This window comes from Malurus melanocephalus, unplaced genomic scaffold (genome assembly GCF_030028575.1).
Source record: "Malurus melanocephalus ecotype Western Australia unplaced genomic scaffold, MMel_1.1 scaffold_18, whole genome shotgun sequence".
Lineage (NCBI taxonomy): Eukaryota > Metazoa > Chordata > Aves > Passeriformes > Maluridae > Malurus > Malurus melanocephalus.
This window is the reverse complement of record NW_026623250.1, coordinates 3,892,336-3,910,704: the sequence shown is the minus strand read 5'-3', so window position 1 is coordinate 3,910,704 and position 18,369 is coordinate 3,892,336. Positions and strand designations below refer to the sequence as shown.

Below are 18,369 nucleotides of genomic sequence, written 5' to 3'. Positions count from 1 at the left end.
GACATTTCACATATAAGTAAAACTAGACAATTTAAGCATGGATCATCACCACACCAGAATCTCCTTCCTTACAAATCAACACAACTAAGCCATATTTTTCTTTGCAAATCAAGGTCAACAGTGCAGTGTAAAGAAAATTTCTATTCATAAGAGTAAAAACTAAATGAAAGCAGATCTAACACTTATAGTAGAGTCTTTGTAGGGTACACCAATCCAGAAGATGTCTTTAGTTAGAACTAAAATAAAACCCATCAAAATCATGGAGCAATATCTTTATTTGTATCTATACTTGTGAGTTCATTACTCAAAGCCCACCAGAATTTCCTACATAGAAATTTTAGAGTAGAAACACTGCTGATTGAAAGACTTGACAAATATATTAATAAGCACCTCTCTTTGTCACTGAAAATTTGTTGGTTTGTTTTTTGACTAAATAAGCCACTCATAATCAGACTATAGCTGTATGACATTGAGAATCAAAAAGTTATTAACTTTTTCTATGCTCTACTCAGGTACTCTCACTGGRCTGGATATGAAAACCAATACACTGCTTTAAATCCAAAGTGTATTTGGGTATTTATTACATGAGTACAGTAAAGTATACCACTTGATTTTTGTTTATTTTGGATGTAAAGTGTCCAAAGTCTGAAAAGTATTTCTACTCACACATGAATTTCTGCATTTCAAAATCCTAACTAGTTTCACAGATTTTAATAAATTTGCATGGTGAATACAACCAAACTCTGAAGGGCATTCTCTTTTAGTTTAAATCATTAATGATAACCAGCATATAGGGATCTATTTCATATCTTGACTTATGCAAAACACATACCAGAATATTGCTTGTTAACCAAAGCTTGTTGAGCTCTAGTACAGATAGACCTTAGGATCTCTTATTTCAAGCAAGATTAATTTAAAACTACTTAATTAGAACAATTTGAGTTGCAGAAGATTTGAAATTCACCAGAAGCCTGAGGGCAATTACAAGCTAGGTGGAAAGGAGCAGGAACTCCACTTCACTGCTAACTGCCAAAAGCTACAAAACAACAGCAGAAGCACCTTTTACACTGAAGGAAGGAATGAAACATGAAAAAAAGTAAAAAGCAAGGTTTTAAAAATTGTTCAATATAGCATTTCTCTCTCATTTGCTATCGTGATTCATTGCCACCCTAGAATAATGGCAGTGTCACCTAAGCTAACGATTACGTGACAAAGTTACTGGTTTTCTTTTAGGACATTATTTACTGAAGTAAAACAATATTTCCACGAAACTTCACTGATTTTCACACCAGTGAAAATCAGCAACAGTTATTAAGTATGGCTCAGGTTGGTAAAAAAAATACTGCAATGCAACTGAAAGAATAAATAAAAAGCAATAACCAACTTAACAGAAGTAAACAATAATACATAATGATCACGTATTTTGTCCTGAAATATGGTTTTTTTAACCAGAAATTAAAATTAAATTACTATCTTTTCAAATAAATGTCATTTCTATATTCAACTGTCTTCCAGACTCAAAAAACAACATTTCAGTTATTCTGAGCAGATTCATTGACACATAAGAGGCTAAAGTCCAAACCTCTACTCCTTTGAACTTTGGAAAGTTTAGCAAGTGTTTTGAGGGAGCAGTGAAGCCCAACACAGATCATACTGCTTGATTCCACTGCATTTGGCTCCTGCTTGGCAAGAGAACTGAGCCTCATGCTCCATCACTTGCAAAGGAGAGTTAAGTGGAAAGCCCACCCACCTACAGTATGGGAACCAAGCAATTGAAACTGTAGTGTCAAAATCATGCCATAACTCATCATATATCTGCTTTAGGCTGTTCTGATATATTTTACCTACCTCCACCCACTGCTGATCAATGCAGTTTGAAGAAGATGGCAGCTACACACCTCCAAACCCACAAAGAGCTATTACAATCCCTTCTAATGTGTGCTATTTTTAAAAACATTAGTTTCTCTGGCTTTTACAGGACTGATTTTTAATTGAAATTTAGTTCTCAGGGAAAGATCCAGACTTACACTAGACACTTCCACCCATCTTGCCTACATGAAAGCCGTAAAAGAAATTTAGAAAAAGGTGGGACTCGAAACAAATAGAACAAGGAGCCATATTTAATATTACAATGAAGAAGATACTTCTATACAAAGAAGATGTCTTCTTTTCTGAGTATGTAAAAATGCACAGAAGACAGTGTAGAAACCCTGTATATAAGCTACACCAAAATTTAAAAGATAGTGTCATCACTACGGCACACATCCAATTACTCATCTTAAATCAGACTTAGCTGTTAGTCTAGACATAAGAAAATTCAGTAATTTCTTTCAGTCATTATGTACAACCGAACCAAAGTTTTATGCTTTACAGACTGGTACAGTGTATTAAGAAACCAAGGTGAAGGCTGAAGCTGATGCTGAACGAACACTGAAGCAGCTAGTCAGTTCAGATGCCTTTTATTAAAAACAAACCAAATGAGCAAAATCAACACTTCTATGTATACTGTGCAGTTGTYGTGGAACACTAAGTGAAGAGGAAAGGGAGACAGAGAAAGAAACTGACTTTTAAAGTCAGTTTATTGGCAAAAGATCAAAGTCCATCAAAATACTACTGAGTAAAACCAACACGGTTAATTTAGAATGCTGCTGGTGACAGTCCTTAACTCACAGAAAGTAAGTTACTGAAAAGAGGAAAAAACCCCTGCTAAAACGCTCTGATTATTTCCGTAAAGACAGATATATAAAACTCATATGCCATGAGATCACCCCCATTAATCTCTAAATCAAATGGGACTTCTATTATTTTTCACATCCTGCAGCCATTTTGAAAGGAAAACATGAAGCCTTTATGCCTAATGCATAACTGATGCTTCATGCAGTGATCTATGAAAAGCTAGTAACAACCCTAAAATCAAACTTCATATGCATGAAATAGCAACAGTGTTGAGTTTTAAGATTAACCTGTGACTAATAGTTTGTGAAGAAGTATCAGGCTTTCTCATGCAGAACAGGCACCACTATTTATTCTGAGCAAGAGAAAAATTTTAAAAATCAATCTTATTTCATAAATAATTAGATCTACCCCAAAATGAACACAGGCATATGCCATATGATGAGCTATCTCTCATAACTCAGTTAGTTTTAGAGAAGTGGCAATTCCTGTCCGAGTGACCTACAAATGACAACGTCAGCTTAAGAAACTATAGCCAAAATGGCAGGTACTTGCCAGCAAAGCCAGCYTGCAAGTCAGGAAGTATGGACAACACCACAACCACCACAGGAAGGTGTTCAATCTATTAAGGATTATCATCACATCAATCACGAGAGACCAAAGGTTGCTGGAAAATGGATTACCAGAAATTCCTCAAAAAAAAAAAAAAAAAAAAAGCTATGTTTACAGTTTCCAGCTCATGCTTTATACTGCGATATTTTATGTTAGGTTGCCTCAGCCATGTCAAATGATATAAAGTTACATGATGTAATTATGTGTCTTGCATTGAGTTATCTCGATATGACAGAGCAGKCAGGCGAGCTGCTGGAAAAGGCACACTTTCCTGGAAACTGCAGATAAATTTTCTGAGAGTGGAAAGCAGTTGGTAGTGGCTGCCCTGGGTAACAACGTCGGGCCTGACATTCTGCAGTATATTTATTATTGATTTGGTGCATGGCTTGGTGAATGCTGCTGATAACAGAAAACCCCTCAGACTAAAGGAAACCTCGCAGAATAAGATTCCCCGAAGGATCCAGTCAAACTGGGAGACTGAATAATGTGGTGATAACAYGGGGCTGATAATATGCTGATAAAATGAAATGTATAACCTTAATACTTTAATGTACAAGGTAAATAATCTCCAGCAACACGGCTTAACTTTTTAATACATCTGTGGGTTCAGAATTGAACAATGCTCCTGAGATCCTACTGAACGTGTAGCTAAATTTCCCTGGGGATCATGCTTCTGTTTCCACTGGCATTGATGAATCCACAACGATGGCCCAAAATTTACAAAAAATTGAAATATAATAAAACAAAAATTTTTTTGGCATGCTGAGCATCCTCCAGAAGCTTCTTGATTTTTTTCCTAGCTTTGATTTTGCTGTGCTGTTCCATGCCACTCACTTCCATCAGTATTATCTCCAGAAAAGCTTTATCCTCTGCTGCCACATCATCTCTATTCCAGAAAACAAAAGGAATGAACTCAGGCAAGGGGAACACCAGCAAAAATCAATTAAGATTTGCAACCTACAGTCTGTTAGCCGTGCTGTCACCTTCAACATCTGTTGGAATGCAGGATGATTTATTCTTTGAGAAATGCTGTCCCCAAAATGTGTTCTTCTGCATTTCCTTTCAACCCTCTAAACCAGCTTTCCAAACTTCCAGAAACTTTTATTCAAAATTATCTTCCAAGTTTTTTATTTATTCTTTCACATGTCTGTTTGTGACTGTCAGGCCTCTCCAAATCACAAATGCAGGTGTGGCTCATTCTGTCTTTAATTCTATCAACATCTTTTGTGTTGATCATTAATCCAAGTAATTCGCTACACAGGAACGAGGATTTATTGTACTTTGTCCCTTTAGTTTAGKAATAGATCAATTCAACAGGCTGCTYTCCATTTCCTGTCAGCAATGAAAATAAAGTTCAAAAGTTTAATCACCGTAGTCATGTTGAGTTTGCATTTGGATTCAAAGGAAACAAAATAGAAGAAAAGGTTGATGGAGTACCAGATNAAAAAAAAAAAAAAAAAAAAAGCTATGTTTACAGCTTCAACAGATAATCTTTCACTGACAATCCCCACAGCTCAGACAGACAGAGCCAGTGATGCTTCACAAAGCAGCTGCTGCTTGAGGTTTTGTAATAAGCCAGACTGTACTCAGAGCCATCTAAAAGCTCTAACTATCCTCAAGGAATTTTGATTTCTCAAACAGTAACTGCTTTCCAATTAAGCGTATTTCATCTGCAAGCTTCCTTCCTTCCTCCAAGCTTACTTCCTTCTTGGAAATATTTATGAGACTCGAAAAACAGCAAACATCTCTAAGAGAAGCACTTGAAAAATATTACATAACGTATGAATAGAATATCCTGAAATACATTTTCGTATTTAAAATCTCTACATATAAATGACATCTCTCTCCCTTTCACCATCTAGGCAAGTAATTTCTCTACATTGCTTATTCCTTTGCCTCTRGGAGGAGACTTAGCTTTGGAGTTTTAGTAGAGCACTCAGAATAAAAAAAATATTTAGAAAAAAATCCCAAAAAGGTACAGAGATTAAAATTATTGAAATATCTAATTAAAGGCACCAAGTATTTGCTTGCAACAATTGAGTTCTTTCTGATAACCTTGTTAAAACTGTARAACACTTTCTCTGAAATACTTCAGAATTTTCTCATTGCTACCAAGTAGCTTTAGCCCAGAAATCAAACTAATTTATACGAAGTAATGTCTTGGCACTCCATGTGCCCATGATGAAGTTAAACCTTCAGACTAATCACCAGGAGTGCTGCTCCTCTAATCTAGGCAGTTCTTGCTAATACAAGAATAATTTACGAAAAAAATGGCCAAGAAGTTTGTTCAATTTCATAAAATTGTGCTAGTGTTAATCCTCCAGACAAGCAGCATGGGAAACAATGTATCTCCATTTTACGTACTCACAGACATGTACGTGAATTTCCCGCTCAGCCAAAAGAATTTATCTATTGACTTTACTCGAAGCATCACGTATCTATACATATAAACAAGATCCACAGAATTACTGTGAATGCTCAACTTCTAGGAAATAATCTCAAATTTTCATCATCCACAGTTACATTCTTACTGTGCTAAACCAACACACAGATAAAAATAAGTTAAATTCAGAAAGTACGTGCTTTCAACAGTATTTTTTAGATAGTTGTTCCTCTGGAAGCAACAGTATATGGGAAGTATAAACTTTATATTTTGTACCGAAAAGAAGGTGGAAGAAAAAAATACCTAACTTCCAATAGCATCTAACATTTTTAGACTGTAGACTCCACTCCCCCCCCCCCTCCCCCCCCGCCCCTATGACTGGACAGATCACTAATGACAGAACCATAATCCCGCATAGTTCTACTACCAGGTTTGTCCTTCAGAATGCCTCAGTAGTAACAAGCAGCCACCAGCTGACAGACCCCTAATCACCCTGAAACAAGGATGAAAACTGAGACTGGGAATTATTCCCCTCAACYCTGCCAACACACTTGGCAGTTTGCTTTCCTTTGTGCCTCTGATTCATCATATGAGAGATGAAAATAACCATATCGGGTTTTTTTAAGGAAAGTATCAGAGCCCAACTACAGGGATGACTGCAGCTCAGGAGCACAATGGAAGTTACCAGCCGGCCACTGTACCCCCTCCACCCTAATTCTTCAGCGAATCCCACTCTGTACTTGGACCAGCAGTAAGACAAAATGCGCGTATCATTCAGGCAGCAGTCTTCTACTTTTAGTCTATAGGCAACAAGACCAAACCACAAATCTCTGCATCAAGGAAATGCCTGCCGGTGGCACAGCCACGCTTATCTCACAGTCGAAAAAGCCCTAAAGACGCGAGTCCCGCGAGGATCGCTACACCTCTGCCAACCGAGAGGCCGGCATTAACCAGCASCGCTCTGGGGAAGATAACCTCCAGCCTGACACTCCGCGCACGCCGGCGGAAGGGCTGCGGATGGAGCACGGCGGAGGCGCCGCGAGGGGCTCGGCACCCCCAGGCCCCGCAGCGGGTGGCCCCGGGCGGTGGCGRGTGAGGCCATGTTGCGCTCTGAGCGTCACCGCCGGGCAGCTCCGCCGGCGCCGGCGAGGGGAGGCTGGACGAGATGAGACACCGCCGCGGGGCACGGCTGGCGAGCGGCCCGGGAAGCGAGTGGCGCAAGGCTGCAGTCGGCCCGCCCGCCCCGGCCCGTTTCCCGGTCAGCCCTGGACGAACGCCCCCGTGCCCCCGCCCGCGGCGCACGGCCCAGAAAGAAAGGACAGCCAGCACAGCCCCCGCCGGCGGACGCCCCTCGGGGAGAGGACGCTGGGGAGGTGGAGGAGAAGGGGAGACCCGCACACGACCGCGACCCCCGGCCCTTACCCGGCGGCGTCGCCCGCGCCCCGCGGCCGCTGCCCCTAAATAGTGTCTCGGCCGCCTCGCGCCATCGCGCCGCCGTCCCGCACGCGCGGCCCCGCGCCCGGTCACGCTCGCGCCCCGCCCCGCCCCCCCGTGCCCTTCCCTCCTCCGCCACCCGCGCCGCCATTGGCTCGCGAGACCAGTGACATCACCGAAAGGGGGCGGGGACGGGGGAGGAGGCGGGGCTTCCCGTAACGCGGCGGCCGGTGCCAGGATCCCGGGGGCGCGGGGGCCGCGTGTGGGGGGCCCCGAGGGAGGGGAGGGGGAGGCGGTGTCCCTCCCCTGCATCGCTCAGTCGCGTCCGGCGGCCTTGCCCGTCCGCCCCGCCGCGTTCTGTCATCAAGGTGTGTTTCAGCTTTGGGTTGCAGCCGCGGGGCGCCCGGGTAAAGAGATCTGGACGCTGCCCGGCCGCCGCCGTTCAGGCCTCTGGAAGCTTTTCCCGGCCCTTGTCCGGCCGGGCCTGCGCGGGCGGTGCGGCGGGGGTGTTGTCCTGAGMAGGCCTGAGGAGCCAGCGGCCTTCCCGGCGTTTCGCAAGACTCCCTTGGGAGCGCGGGCGGCTGGAGAATGCTCTTGTCAACAGCTGCGGTGCGAGCAAAGCGCTGTAATCCAGAGCAGTCTCGATGTTTCAGTCCCTGAAAATCAGTCAGGATTCCAGTCCCTGAAAAAGGTGTTTGTGGAAAACTAGGTTGCTAAGGAAGGACCCTAAATATAGGTCGTTGATTGGATTATGATTCTGATTATGCTTGAATATTTCTTCATTCAATAACTGAAAAATTACTTGTGTAAATCACACAGGGGCCATGTGCTCTAAGATGCTTTCTTCATTCCAGATCAATTTTTTTTCCAGGTCATGAGTAAGAACGCATTTCAGTGCCATGCCACAAACTTAGTGTTGAGGGAATCAAAGGAGGCTGTTTGTAGTGAGGAATATACCAGACATCACTGATGCCTGCCTGAATTTCTAAAGCTGTGTGCTTTAGGCTTTTACCCCTTCTTAAACTATCTTCGGGTTCATGTAGGATATGAGGTATTTTACACTTTTATTTAAATCTTTAGAGGAGTGGGCAGATTGGATAGATAGAAAAGGCATCTAGCTCAATACCCTGCTAGTCGCAGGCACTAGCATGAGCTACTAAGACAAGATTTAGAACTTTGGAAAAAGGCAGTGGAAGGTAATCTACTTCTCACATATTTAGTACCAGTTTCTGATTATGTTTCGTTTACTGTCTCAGATGGCTTGATATACAACTAAAACGTTGCTGACTCTGAGAATATTGTGTATTTTCTGTGCAAAGGAGCAAAGCTGGATGGACACTTTACAGGCACTTTAGTTCCTCYGCTTTCCTAGTAACAAAATGGTTTGTTCTTTCATGATTTCTGACAGGTATTTATCTAGCCTGCAGATTAAATGTATTACTTTGTGTTCCTGCTCACAGCTGATGCTGTCTAGTAACCTTAGATAGTATAGATACTGTTGTTTTCTTCTATTGATGGTCACTACACTCAATAGACTCAGTCCTTTCCATTTTCTCCCACAGGACTTTTGGGGTTCAAACCCTTCTTAAAGTATCAGGGCAAACGACGTCTGGGGAATAAATTTCACAGTATGATGGAAGCATTATAGTTTGTCACTTTTGCTTTCTGATCAGATTATGGTTGGTATGTACATTGATTCCAGGTTACATTTTGAGATTGTACAGTTCCAGTTTGATTGCCTAATTGGTAGATTTGAGTCTGTATGGAAATGCCTGCTTCAGCACTCTCATAAAAGTGGTCTTTGGCAAAAAACTTCAGGTGGAACCAGGCTCTAACTAGAAGGACCAAAAAATTTTTTTTCTCTAGTTTTAGCATGTCTTCTGTCTCTCATATGATCACTCAAATTCCAGAAGCAGGCTCTCCACTCTCCTCCCTCCCCCAGCCAACAGAAAGCCTCTTATGACATTCTTATTCAGAAAACCTATAGCCTGCAGCGATTCTTGGTATATTGCCAGAACTTGTAGAACAACCCCCTGCCTCCCTTCCAAACCAGTCCCGTGGCAGGCTTCACTTACATATGGCATGCATTGTAACTCTTCAAATAAGCAAGAGATCATGTATTTCATGGGGTATTTATGGACTCAATGTAAAACTATTTACACATCTGAAGTTGCATAGAAAAAATGATTTGTTTGCAACTATACTTAATTTTTCTGTATTAGCACAAAATAGAATTTATTCATTAACAATTTAGTTGTCAAAAATCTGGTTGTATAGAATCAGATTTGGGAACATTGGTAAAGAAATCCCTTCAAGCATGTTGTGAAGTGTCTTTTCTGCACATGGATGATTTCCTGGAAAGACTCTTTAGTCTGATTTACTGCTTCGTAGTCTTCCCCACAGACATGCTATATGGCTTTAAGCTGTACTGCATAAGTAGTACAGTACTGGTGTTTAGGTAATATAAGTACCAGTAATTTAAACTTTTAAATTCTGAGAGAAATTAAAAACTCTGACCATGTTTTAAAAATGTTCCAGCCAGCTAGCATTTTAATTTGCACATTGAATGAAGTATTATATGAAGTGTTTGTTTTATATATTTACTTAAATGTTTAATCACATATTCCCTAAATATATGAGGCAAGAATAAAAGGAAGTTWATTGTCAGGTATTGGAAGGTCTTTGAGATCAATTACCCATCTGCCTAGTCACATTGTGATTTGTATTCCAGTGCTCAGATCAGGGAGCACTGACACACTTTCAAGCTCCTATGATCCACAGATAGGATAAAAGTAGGTGAAGCATGCCTTCACATCCTCTGCTTTCTCAGTCCCAAGAAGAAGGAGGTAGCCTGGGAGTGTAGAGATGGGCACTTGAAAAACATGTAGCTGTTGACAACGGTTGATAGCTGTTCAACGGTGGGAGCAGAGTTATTTTCAGAGAAGCTGTTAGAGATTGCTGAGAAAGAAACTTGTACCATTCTTTATGGATATTTTCAGCAGCTTTATAGCAAGTTCTGACAAAATTTACAGTCTGTGCAAAATCTACTGACTCTTAAAACAGTTATACCAGAGAGAGAAAAGAAATCTTCTGCAATGTATTATTATCTTGTATAAGGGCATGGAGCATCTTATAGATGGGTATGAGAAGATTCCTCACTCTGAGTATGAGTGGGCTTTTTTGTGAGATGTGTCACTTTCAGAACAGGGACATTGGGAAAGATGTTCAGAGTAAAGGAGAAGCTAAACAACAAGACCCTTTAATTGCAATGTTCTGATCCATGGCAAGTCAAAGATATTTTTTGTGAGGTGGCTGAATCACTATATAGAACTTTTTGCCTGGGATGTTCAGTGAAACAGCCGAGCCTTTTGCCAATGTGATGATGTTATCTCAGCTTCTAACACTTCTCCTGAGCTTGAACTCAGGATCTCCAACATCTGACATTCCTTAACATGAAGAAAAGTAACTTTATTTTTTCCCCTGAAAGTGAGAAGGACTAGTCCTTTGGCCTGAGTAGTCAGAACAGTAGCAGGCTGTTGTGTTAAAGCTGTAGTCTTGTAGGTCATAAAGTCATGGTGAAGTCCTCTGAAGAGGTAGGGAGGAGACAGCAGCAAGGAAAAAATGGCTGATGTAATTGTTGATAATGATCTAGTGACAGCTGCATCACTTCACAGCCTTATAACTTACCAAACATAAGCTGCTCAGCAGCAACAAAAAATAGGCTTGGTAATTMGTTTCTTCCTCTTGAGGGAGATTGGGAGGAGTATTGCTTTTTTTTCGAGAGCAAGTAGGTGTTTGCAATTTGTRTGACATACGGGTAAAGTTCGCTTAGGCACAAGCAGCCACTAGGGCAAATTTATATGTACAATTTGATGCTTGATGGCATCTCTTTACCAGGGAATGAATGATGCATATGGCAACATGACTGTCCTTATTCTTTAGCATTGCTATGCCCAGTAAAAGGGCATAAAATCTGAGACTTTGGACAAGATCATGCAAAATTCAGCCGGGATCTGTGGAGCTTCATCTGGTCTTCAGAACTTCAGGAAAATCCTGTGATCATTTGAAGAATTAGGAATGGGGATAGCTGACTTCTCCACATATGATATGCTTGATAAAAAAGCTTTGAGTTGCTGAAGGGGGCTTGACCTAGTTGTTATATTCTGATTCTCAAGAACAGGAATGGTAACATCATGAAGCTGTAGCAGGGCATATGGAATAGAACAGTGGTTGGTTATAGCCCACTTTAATAGCACATCTAATGGAGCAGTATGGAAGCTAGCAATCTGCTTGTTTTTTCTGGAATGGAAATCACAGAGCTAATGACATTTTAGATCTAGGCTGGAAGCTTTGGCTGATTGAACATGTTGCTAGGTGGTGTTTTTTCTGAAAAGATAGTGAGCAGAAAAATCAGAAAAAAAGTGGTGTGGTCTTCACGGGAGACACAAGACCAAAAGGATGACCAGAAAAAGGAAAAAGAAGGAAGAACTTTTAGTGAAGATAAAGTAAAAATACTGTAAAGGATTAAATTGATAAAAAAAAAAAAATGGAAAATGGTTGAGTCAGGGCAAGCAATACAGTTCCCTGCTGTATTGCAGAACAAGTGTTGATTCTGAGCTAAGGTGAGGTGAAGGTGTTATGCTGCAATTTCTTATGCCACATGGGTGAACTGCCCATGAATTCAATACGCGTTTGGCAGCTGCTGGAGCTAAAGTGCCTTTGCAGTAATCCTGCGCACACAGACCAAAATGTGGATGTGTCCTTAATGCAGTATTCTTGAACAGTGGGTACGAAGACCCAACTAGGAGTAGCAGAAGACAATTGTAAAGAAGTGACTTCTTAGATTGACTRGCATGATCTTTCCTTCTTGGCTACAAAGACTTTCATGAGCAGTATACCGAAGAAAAAATATGCCAGAAAATGTAAGTCAGTACTTTCTTGCCAAAGCAGTGAACTATTTGCACACAATAAAGTTATGTGTGAGGAACAAATGAGTTAGGCCTGAATAATGGGCTCACAAAAGGCATACTAGCAATAGAAAAAGGCATTATGAAACAAAGGATGTGGTTCAGTCTGCTCCATTATGGGAAGCCACTCTGTTATATAGGGGTAATTGTGGATTTCTTTCTGATGTCGACCTTTCGAAAAACATGTAAGAGGTACTTCTGTCTTTTCCAGTGAGTGTGGGAACAGTTCTAGTCAGGCAAATTAGTGCTGGCCATGGTTATGCAGGCCTTGCTTTGAGTTTTAGGCAGGCTATAATAAGGTTCTAGTTGGTATAGAACTGTGCGATGGACATGCCTCTTCAGGTTCTATGATGACTGGCATACAAGGTGCAGAGCTGCAAATTAAGCTAGTGTTCTTGGTCCTCAGCTGCAGGGTGTAGCAGGGGACAGTATTCAGGTGACTGATTCTATACAAAACACTGTGGTTGCCCCATTTAGCCTCTCCAGAAGCTAAAACTTGTCTGTGTGAGGGCTGGTCTTAGGTAGTGCAATGACTCTAAACACAAAGAGTATGTATGAGTTCAGCTGTTCTCGGAAAAGCTGGCTTTCTGATAATGCAGCTTGTGACTTCTCAGTAAAGGATGGTAGAGACATTGAAAAAACATGTATATGTATAAAAGTGTATATGGAGCTACAGAGYAGGGACTTATGCTACAGGCAAGCTACAGGCTGACAAATCCTTTTTGTATTTTTCCATGCTATACCTGCTGCTCCATGCTATACCACTGAACTCAATACCGTGAGATACCACTTGATTGCCAGGAAGAAAGTATTGCTATCAGCAGTGATACATAGATAATTGTCTTAAAGTGACACATTTTAAAAAAAGAGGTCTTGACAGCTTTGTGCTTTAAGTTTTCTGCTTGAACTGTTAGAAAACACAAAAGGCTGGTGCCAGTTGCTGCAAGTAATGACTGGTATTCACAGGGATGTAGATTCACGTCATTAAAACTGAAACTGATGTTAGGTAACCCCTCACTGACTGCTGCCTTATATTTAAATTGGCTAATGCTATTCAGAGCAATTAAGGATATGCATGGTAAAATATATTCAGTCCTGAGTATTTTACTGATAATGTTGTCAAAATGAGTGYTTTTGTGAGAAAGAGGAGCAACTTCGTGTGATGAAGGAATGAAGACCTCAGTATAAGAACAATTTGAAAAGCAGTGACAAAAATCAACATGCCAGGTATATTTGTGTGYAAACGTGTAACTAAGAGATAGAAAAAGGAACGTAGGATTTTTTTTACATGAAATTGTACAGGGAATAAAGTAACAACAAAAGAGAATGAAAGAGAATATTGGCTTTTGGTAATTTTTAATTACTGAGACATACTAGATGGCTTCCATAAGCTATGAGCCTAAATAATTGGTATCTGGAGTGAACAAGTATCTAGGAAACKTATGCATTTGCTAAGAAATCAAAGAAACATCAATTTATGTTAGCCAGTTCATGAGGCAACTTCATATATGTTGCAAAGATCTTTGCCCCATATGTTTCCCCTAAGTTTGAGGATCTACTTTGCATTTTACATTTCTGATCTTACTGATCTACCTTCTCTTCTTGCTCTAGCCTACCATTTATTTACCATTCTTTACCATTTGTTCTTCCTTTATCTCTTTTTGCTCTTTTTGTCCTTTGCCRTTGCCAAACTTATGTTCATGTATTTTCCTGTTGGCATTACATGTTATACTTACAACTTGTCCAATATCAGTCTGTCAGAATAATTCCTTTTAAGAGTTACCCTAGGGGGAAGGTTAATTGGCTAAAAATGTATTTATGCCTAATTTGTGCTACTACTCAGCTATATAATAAATTCTGCCAAAAATCTGTAATGATAGAGTCCCTTTTCCTTGTGTCTCACCAGCATGCCACAACAAGTGCTTTGCAGTCAGAATTTAGCAAACAAAAATGGTCGTCATTCATAATCATGGCCAATTTGTCCATATTGAGACTCCTCCCATAGTGCAAATAGCAATGGAAGTTTGCTTTAGGAGATAAGCCAGAGAYACATGAATCCTAGCCTGAGAGCATCTCCTTCTGTGAAGCATTCTTTTTAGAATCAAGGCCCCAGTGTAAAAACTGTCATCATTACTTGAAATTCTGATATGAATATTTGTAATCAAGCTTTAACTTCCGAGAACAGAGCGTGGCATGTTTTTTATTTCTTTCTGGTTTTGTTCTCACTCACATTTCCCAGACTGCAGTGAGAGCACATTGTCTTGCTGGTGTATAAAAGTATGTGAGAAATTTAGACGTTCTCCCAGATCAGAGATCCTAAAAGAGAAAAGAAAATGGCAAACAAACATTAGTGGTAAGAGATGTAAYGTACACACCAAACTATTTGCATAAACATAGTCTCCCTCATTCTGTTCTTTATCATTGTCTACTTGTTTCTTTTTCACTTTTCTGTCCCTTTTCTTTTGTCCTTCATTTCTTCTGTARTTGGAGCCTCTTGTTATTCATTCTATAGAGATTGACTTAAATATATATTGCCTATAGTTCAATAGTGGGAGAATCCTCTTGGAGAGATCTGCATACTCAAGATCAGGTTYAAGTAACTTCATTATCAGTGTATCCTGAGAGATATTAACTGTTCATATTTCAGCACCTTTTCTGAATAGATCTTTTGTGAAACTACTGGCTAGTATTTGCTCCAAAGTTATATTTCAATAGTTCAAACTTACTTGAGGTTTTTTATAGGACTTTCTGTGGCAATCAATTTCAACTAAAAGAATAATTCATTCACCAAACAGAAGAGGCATTAAAGTTTTTAACTATTGTGATAAATTTCTATGCAGTCCTTAACAATATGTATTTTAGAAGAGCTTGTAAATTAATATATCGCTCGTTATTGTCTGATAAGCTTGTTTCAAAAAGAGTCATCAACAAATTACTTTTAATGCATTAAATGTGATGAACTTTCTCAATAATGCTGACATTCTCTTGGTAGCTTCTTTTTGTAAGCTCCATAGTGTAAGTTACAAAATCAACATGTACCGTGTAGGTGTGGAGAATAGATGTAGATGCTTTTAAATTGAATTTTAGAAAAACATTAATGTAGAGTTGGGTCATCTTATCTTTGAATATGTTGAGTGCACTGTTCCGCCATAAGCTAAAAGTGGATAACATGAGCTTTGAGAGAAGGGTGGAGCCACAGTGCCTCCAGAGCTTGCTTTCTAAATTATTTACTGATTTATTTTACAATTCTATCGTAATCAATAACTTATCACTAATAGCTATTAGCCCATATGTTGTCCAGGGCATTTACTATTTACAGGATTGCTGGAATGTATTCAACATGTCTTAATATTTGTTTATGTTACATTTATGYATACCTTATTACAAGTTTAATTGTGCATCACTGATAATATGCCTATTTTATACAGACTTAGATGACCATTAATGCCTGGAAATTCAGCAGTACTTTCAGAGTAACCAGCTATGTTTAGTGTAAAGATGTACTCCATATCTCATTTTGAAAAGATCCGGCCTGTAGTACCTTTATGTTACCCCTCCTAGTGCTGGGAAAGCTTTTCAAATGTTGTGTAAACTATGGTTTAAAGTTGCTTTGCAAAATTGTTGGTATCAGCTCAGGGTTTTGTAGAACATTTGGTATCAGCTCAGGGTTTTGTAGAACATTTGGTGTTCTCAGGAATGACCTGGTAGTTGCTGTCTGATCTCCCACAGTGTTTTAGGTGTCAGGCTGACCTTTTCCTGCCTTGTCTCCTTTAAATCCTTTTGTTCCCCTGTATTCCTTTTCCCTAACTTTTGTACTAGACTTACCTAGTATTGTCCAGGGCATGTCTTACCATCCGGAGGCAAATATGGTTACGTAGGTTGGTATCACAGCCTGTGATCAGGGTGAACCCTTGCTACTGATGGAGATACTAGGAGCGGGTATGTAGACAGGGAAGAAAAGAAAGCAGTGAATAATACGCTACTGTTCTCAGTGTCTGGCTTAGGAATTGATGGTGGCCATACTTGGCACTTGTGAGGCCACACCTCGAGGGCTGTGTCCAGTTCTGGGCCCCTCCCTGCAAGAAAGACAATGAGGGGCTGCAGCTCCCCCAGAGAAGGGGAACAGAGCTGGGGAAGGGTCTGGAGCACAAGTCCTGTGAGGAGCAACTGAAAGAGCTGGAGGTGTTCAGCCTGGAGAAAAGCTGGTTCAGAGGTGACTTTATCATTCTACAGCTGCCTGAAAGGAGGCTGTGACCAGGTGGGGGTCAGTCTTTTCTCCCAAGCAGCCAGTGACAGGATGAGAAGACATGCCTGCAAGCTGTGCCAAGGTTTGTTCAAACTGGACATCAGGAGGAAGTTTTTCATGTTAAATTTTGAATGACTCCCCAGGGGGGTGGTGGCATCACTATCCCTGGAGGTGTTCAAGAAATGACTGGACATGGCACTTAGTGCTCATGGCACTTAGTGGTTATGAGTCAAAGATTGGACTTGATGATCTTAGAAGTATTTTTCCAACCTAAATGATTCTGTGATTATATGAAACTAGTACCTCATGCTATTGAGGATGAGCTATTGACTGCTTGGTGGTGGGATCTTGTCCCTTGGGAAGCAGCAGTTCCTGGCTCCTGCTGTGTTCCTTCCAGCAAGTTCAACCACTGAGTTAGAAAAGAAAAACACAATTTGACATATAATCCTTGACAAATTGCTGACCCTTGTATCTGAGGGAGGAGACAAAACTATTATCTATGTTCACACAGTTCTTTCTCTGTAAGCAGCAATTCTTCGTCCTCAGCCTTAAGAAAAAAGAGTCTGAGTTGAAAACAGAAAATTCAGTCTCATTTCTGTATGTAAGAAGTCCCTTTTACAGATGATTGAATTCAGCCATGTCTGGAGTGAATGTAACAATTGTTTGAAAATGTGAAGTCTTAAATTATATCCAGCTGATTCTGTCGGGGGATTTTGCAGGCAGGAAGAAGTTAATTATTCAAAGCTGTATCCAGATCAGGATTAGATTTATTGGCTAACTGTAAACTTGATAGCGCTAAAGTGGTAACTGACATACTTTTTAAAAAAATTCCATTTGTGAGCATGTGCTGTAAGGTGTTTTTGCAGCCAGCTCAAGAAACAACTTTTTACCTGTTCATTATTAAATTACACTTGTCTTGAGAAAAGGAATGTAAGCTAACATAATGTTCCAACATTTATTGAAAAAAAAAATCCAAGCAGAAGCTTTTCAGGTCATATTTTAGGATTCCTTGTTTTTGGTTTCTCCTGTGCAAAATGGTCAGGGTCAACATGACCAGTATGTTTTCGGTGTTCTCATTTCTAGTAATGTGATCTTATCTTGGTGGTGTAATCATACTGAAGAATCACAGCTAGATTTTAATCATATTAAGGGCTAGCTAGTTTGGTTCCTGAACTGAAGTGAAACATGGTGATGAAAATCTAGACCAGCAAAGCTCAGGAATGCTTTATTACTGACCCTGTAGGGTAAGGATATTCACTGAGGAATTAAATCTTAAGGCATTATTAGAAAGTGGAACACAAATATGAATTTACATTAATCCTAAATCTGATTTTATTTAAATAAATGTTTTTGTTGAGTTCAGTAACAGCTGGAATGGACTGGATTGTAGAGTTCTGCAAGATTTGGCTGACCGCTGGTAATCCCTCTTGTTTATATGGAACCTAAGCTATTAGTATGATGAATGAGCAAAGGTTTTCAAGAAAATACTCAAGAGAATGAATTGTCATAAGAATCATCTTATTTAATCTCCAACTTAAAAATTGAGTTAATACACAATTTAAAATATTTTAGAGGCTAAGGCCATACTTAGAGTGATGTTAGCATTCCCTTCTAAAATAACTTTAGGGAGGATCAAATTCAGACTTAAAAAGGAGTGGAAATAAATCTGACACTGTACACATAAGACAAGTTGGTACTCAGAAATTAATAAGAAGAAAATACCTATTTTTAGTTACAAGGCAAACCATTTTGAGTAACTTACAGGCAAACAGGATGGTTGTGAAAGTACCTTGAACTATTCAGAAACTATAAAATATTGGTACAAAAGTAAACTTATTTCAAGATACAGTGGTATTTTTTTTCCTTTTTCAAATGTTGTTACAGTTAACTTAGGAGGAAAAGTTTTCTAGGAGACATAAAACCTATATCAAGTGGAAGAATCTTTACTTCAGCAGGAACCTTCTTAGGCTGTATGAGACTTTATACTGGTAATACAGTGTATCTGTGTTAAATAACTTTGATCTATTTGCCTGTTTGTTGAACTTCTTTTTTTT

The 18,369-nt window shown here is 39.9% G+C and overlaps 1 protein-coding gene and 1 long non-coding RNA gene across 2 annotated transcripts in view; one reads left to right on the top strand and one right to left on the bottom strand.

Annotated features, from left to right (window-relative positions):
- IL6ST (interleukin 6 cytokine family signal transducer) overlaps window positions 1–7,253 on the bottom strand; it is a 28,403-nt gene extending 21,150 nt beyond the window's left edge. The window contains exon 1 of the mRNA XM_057389589.1: window positions 7,091–7,253. Within this exon, the coding sequence (XP_057245572.1) occupies window positions 7,091–7,253 (163 nt within the window). The remainder of the gene's footprint in view (window positions 1–7,090) is intronic.
- A 10,388-nt stretch (window positions 7,254–17,641) lies between these two features.
- Window positions 17,642–18,369, top strand: part of LOC130588717 (uncharacterized) — a 7,398-nt gene continuing 6,670 nt past the window's right edge. The window contains exon 1 of the long non-coding RNA XR_008967015.1: window positions 17,642–18,303. This is a non-coding gene — a long non-coding RNA (uncharacterized LOC130588717). The remainder of the gene's footprint in view (window positions 18,304–18,369) is intronic.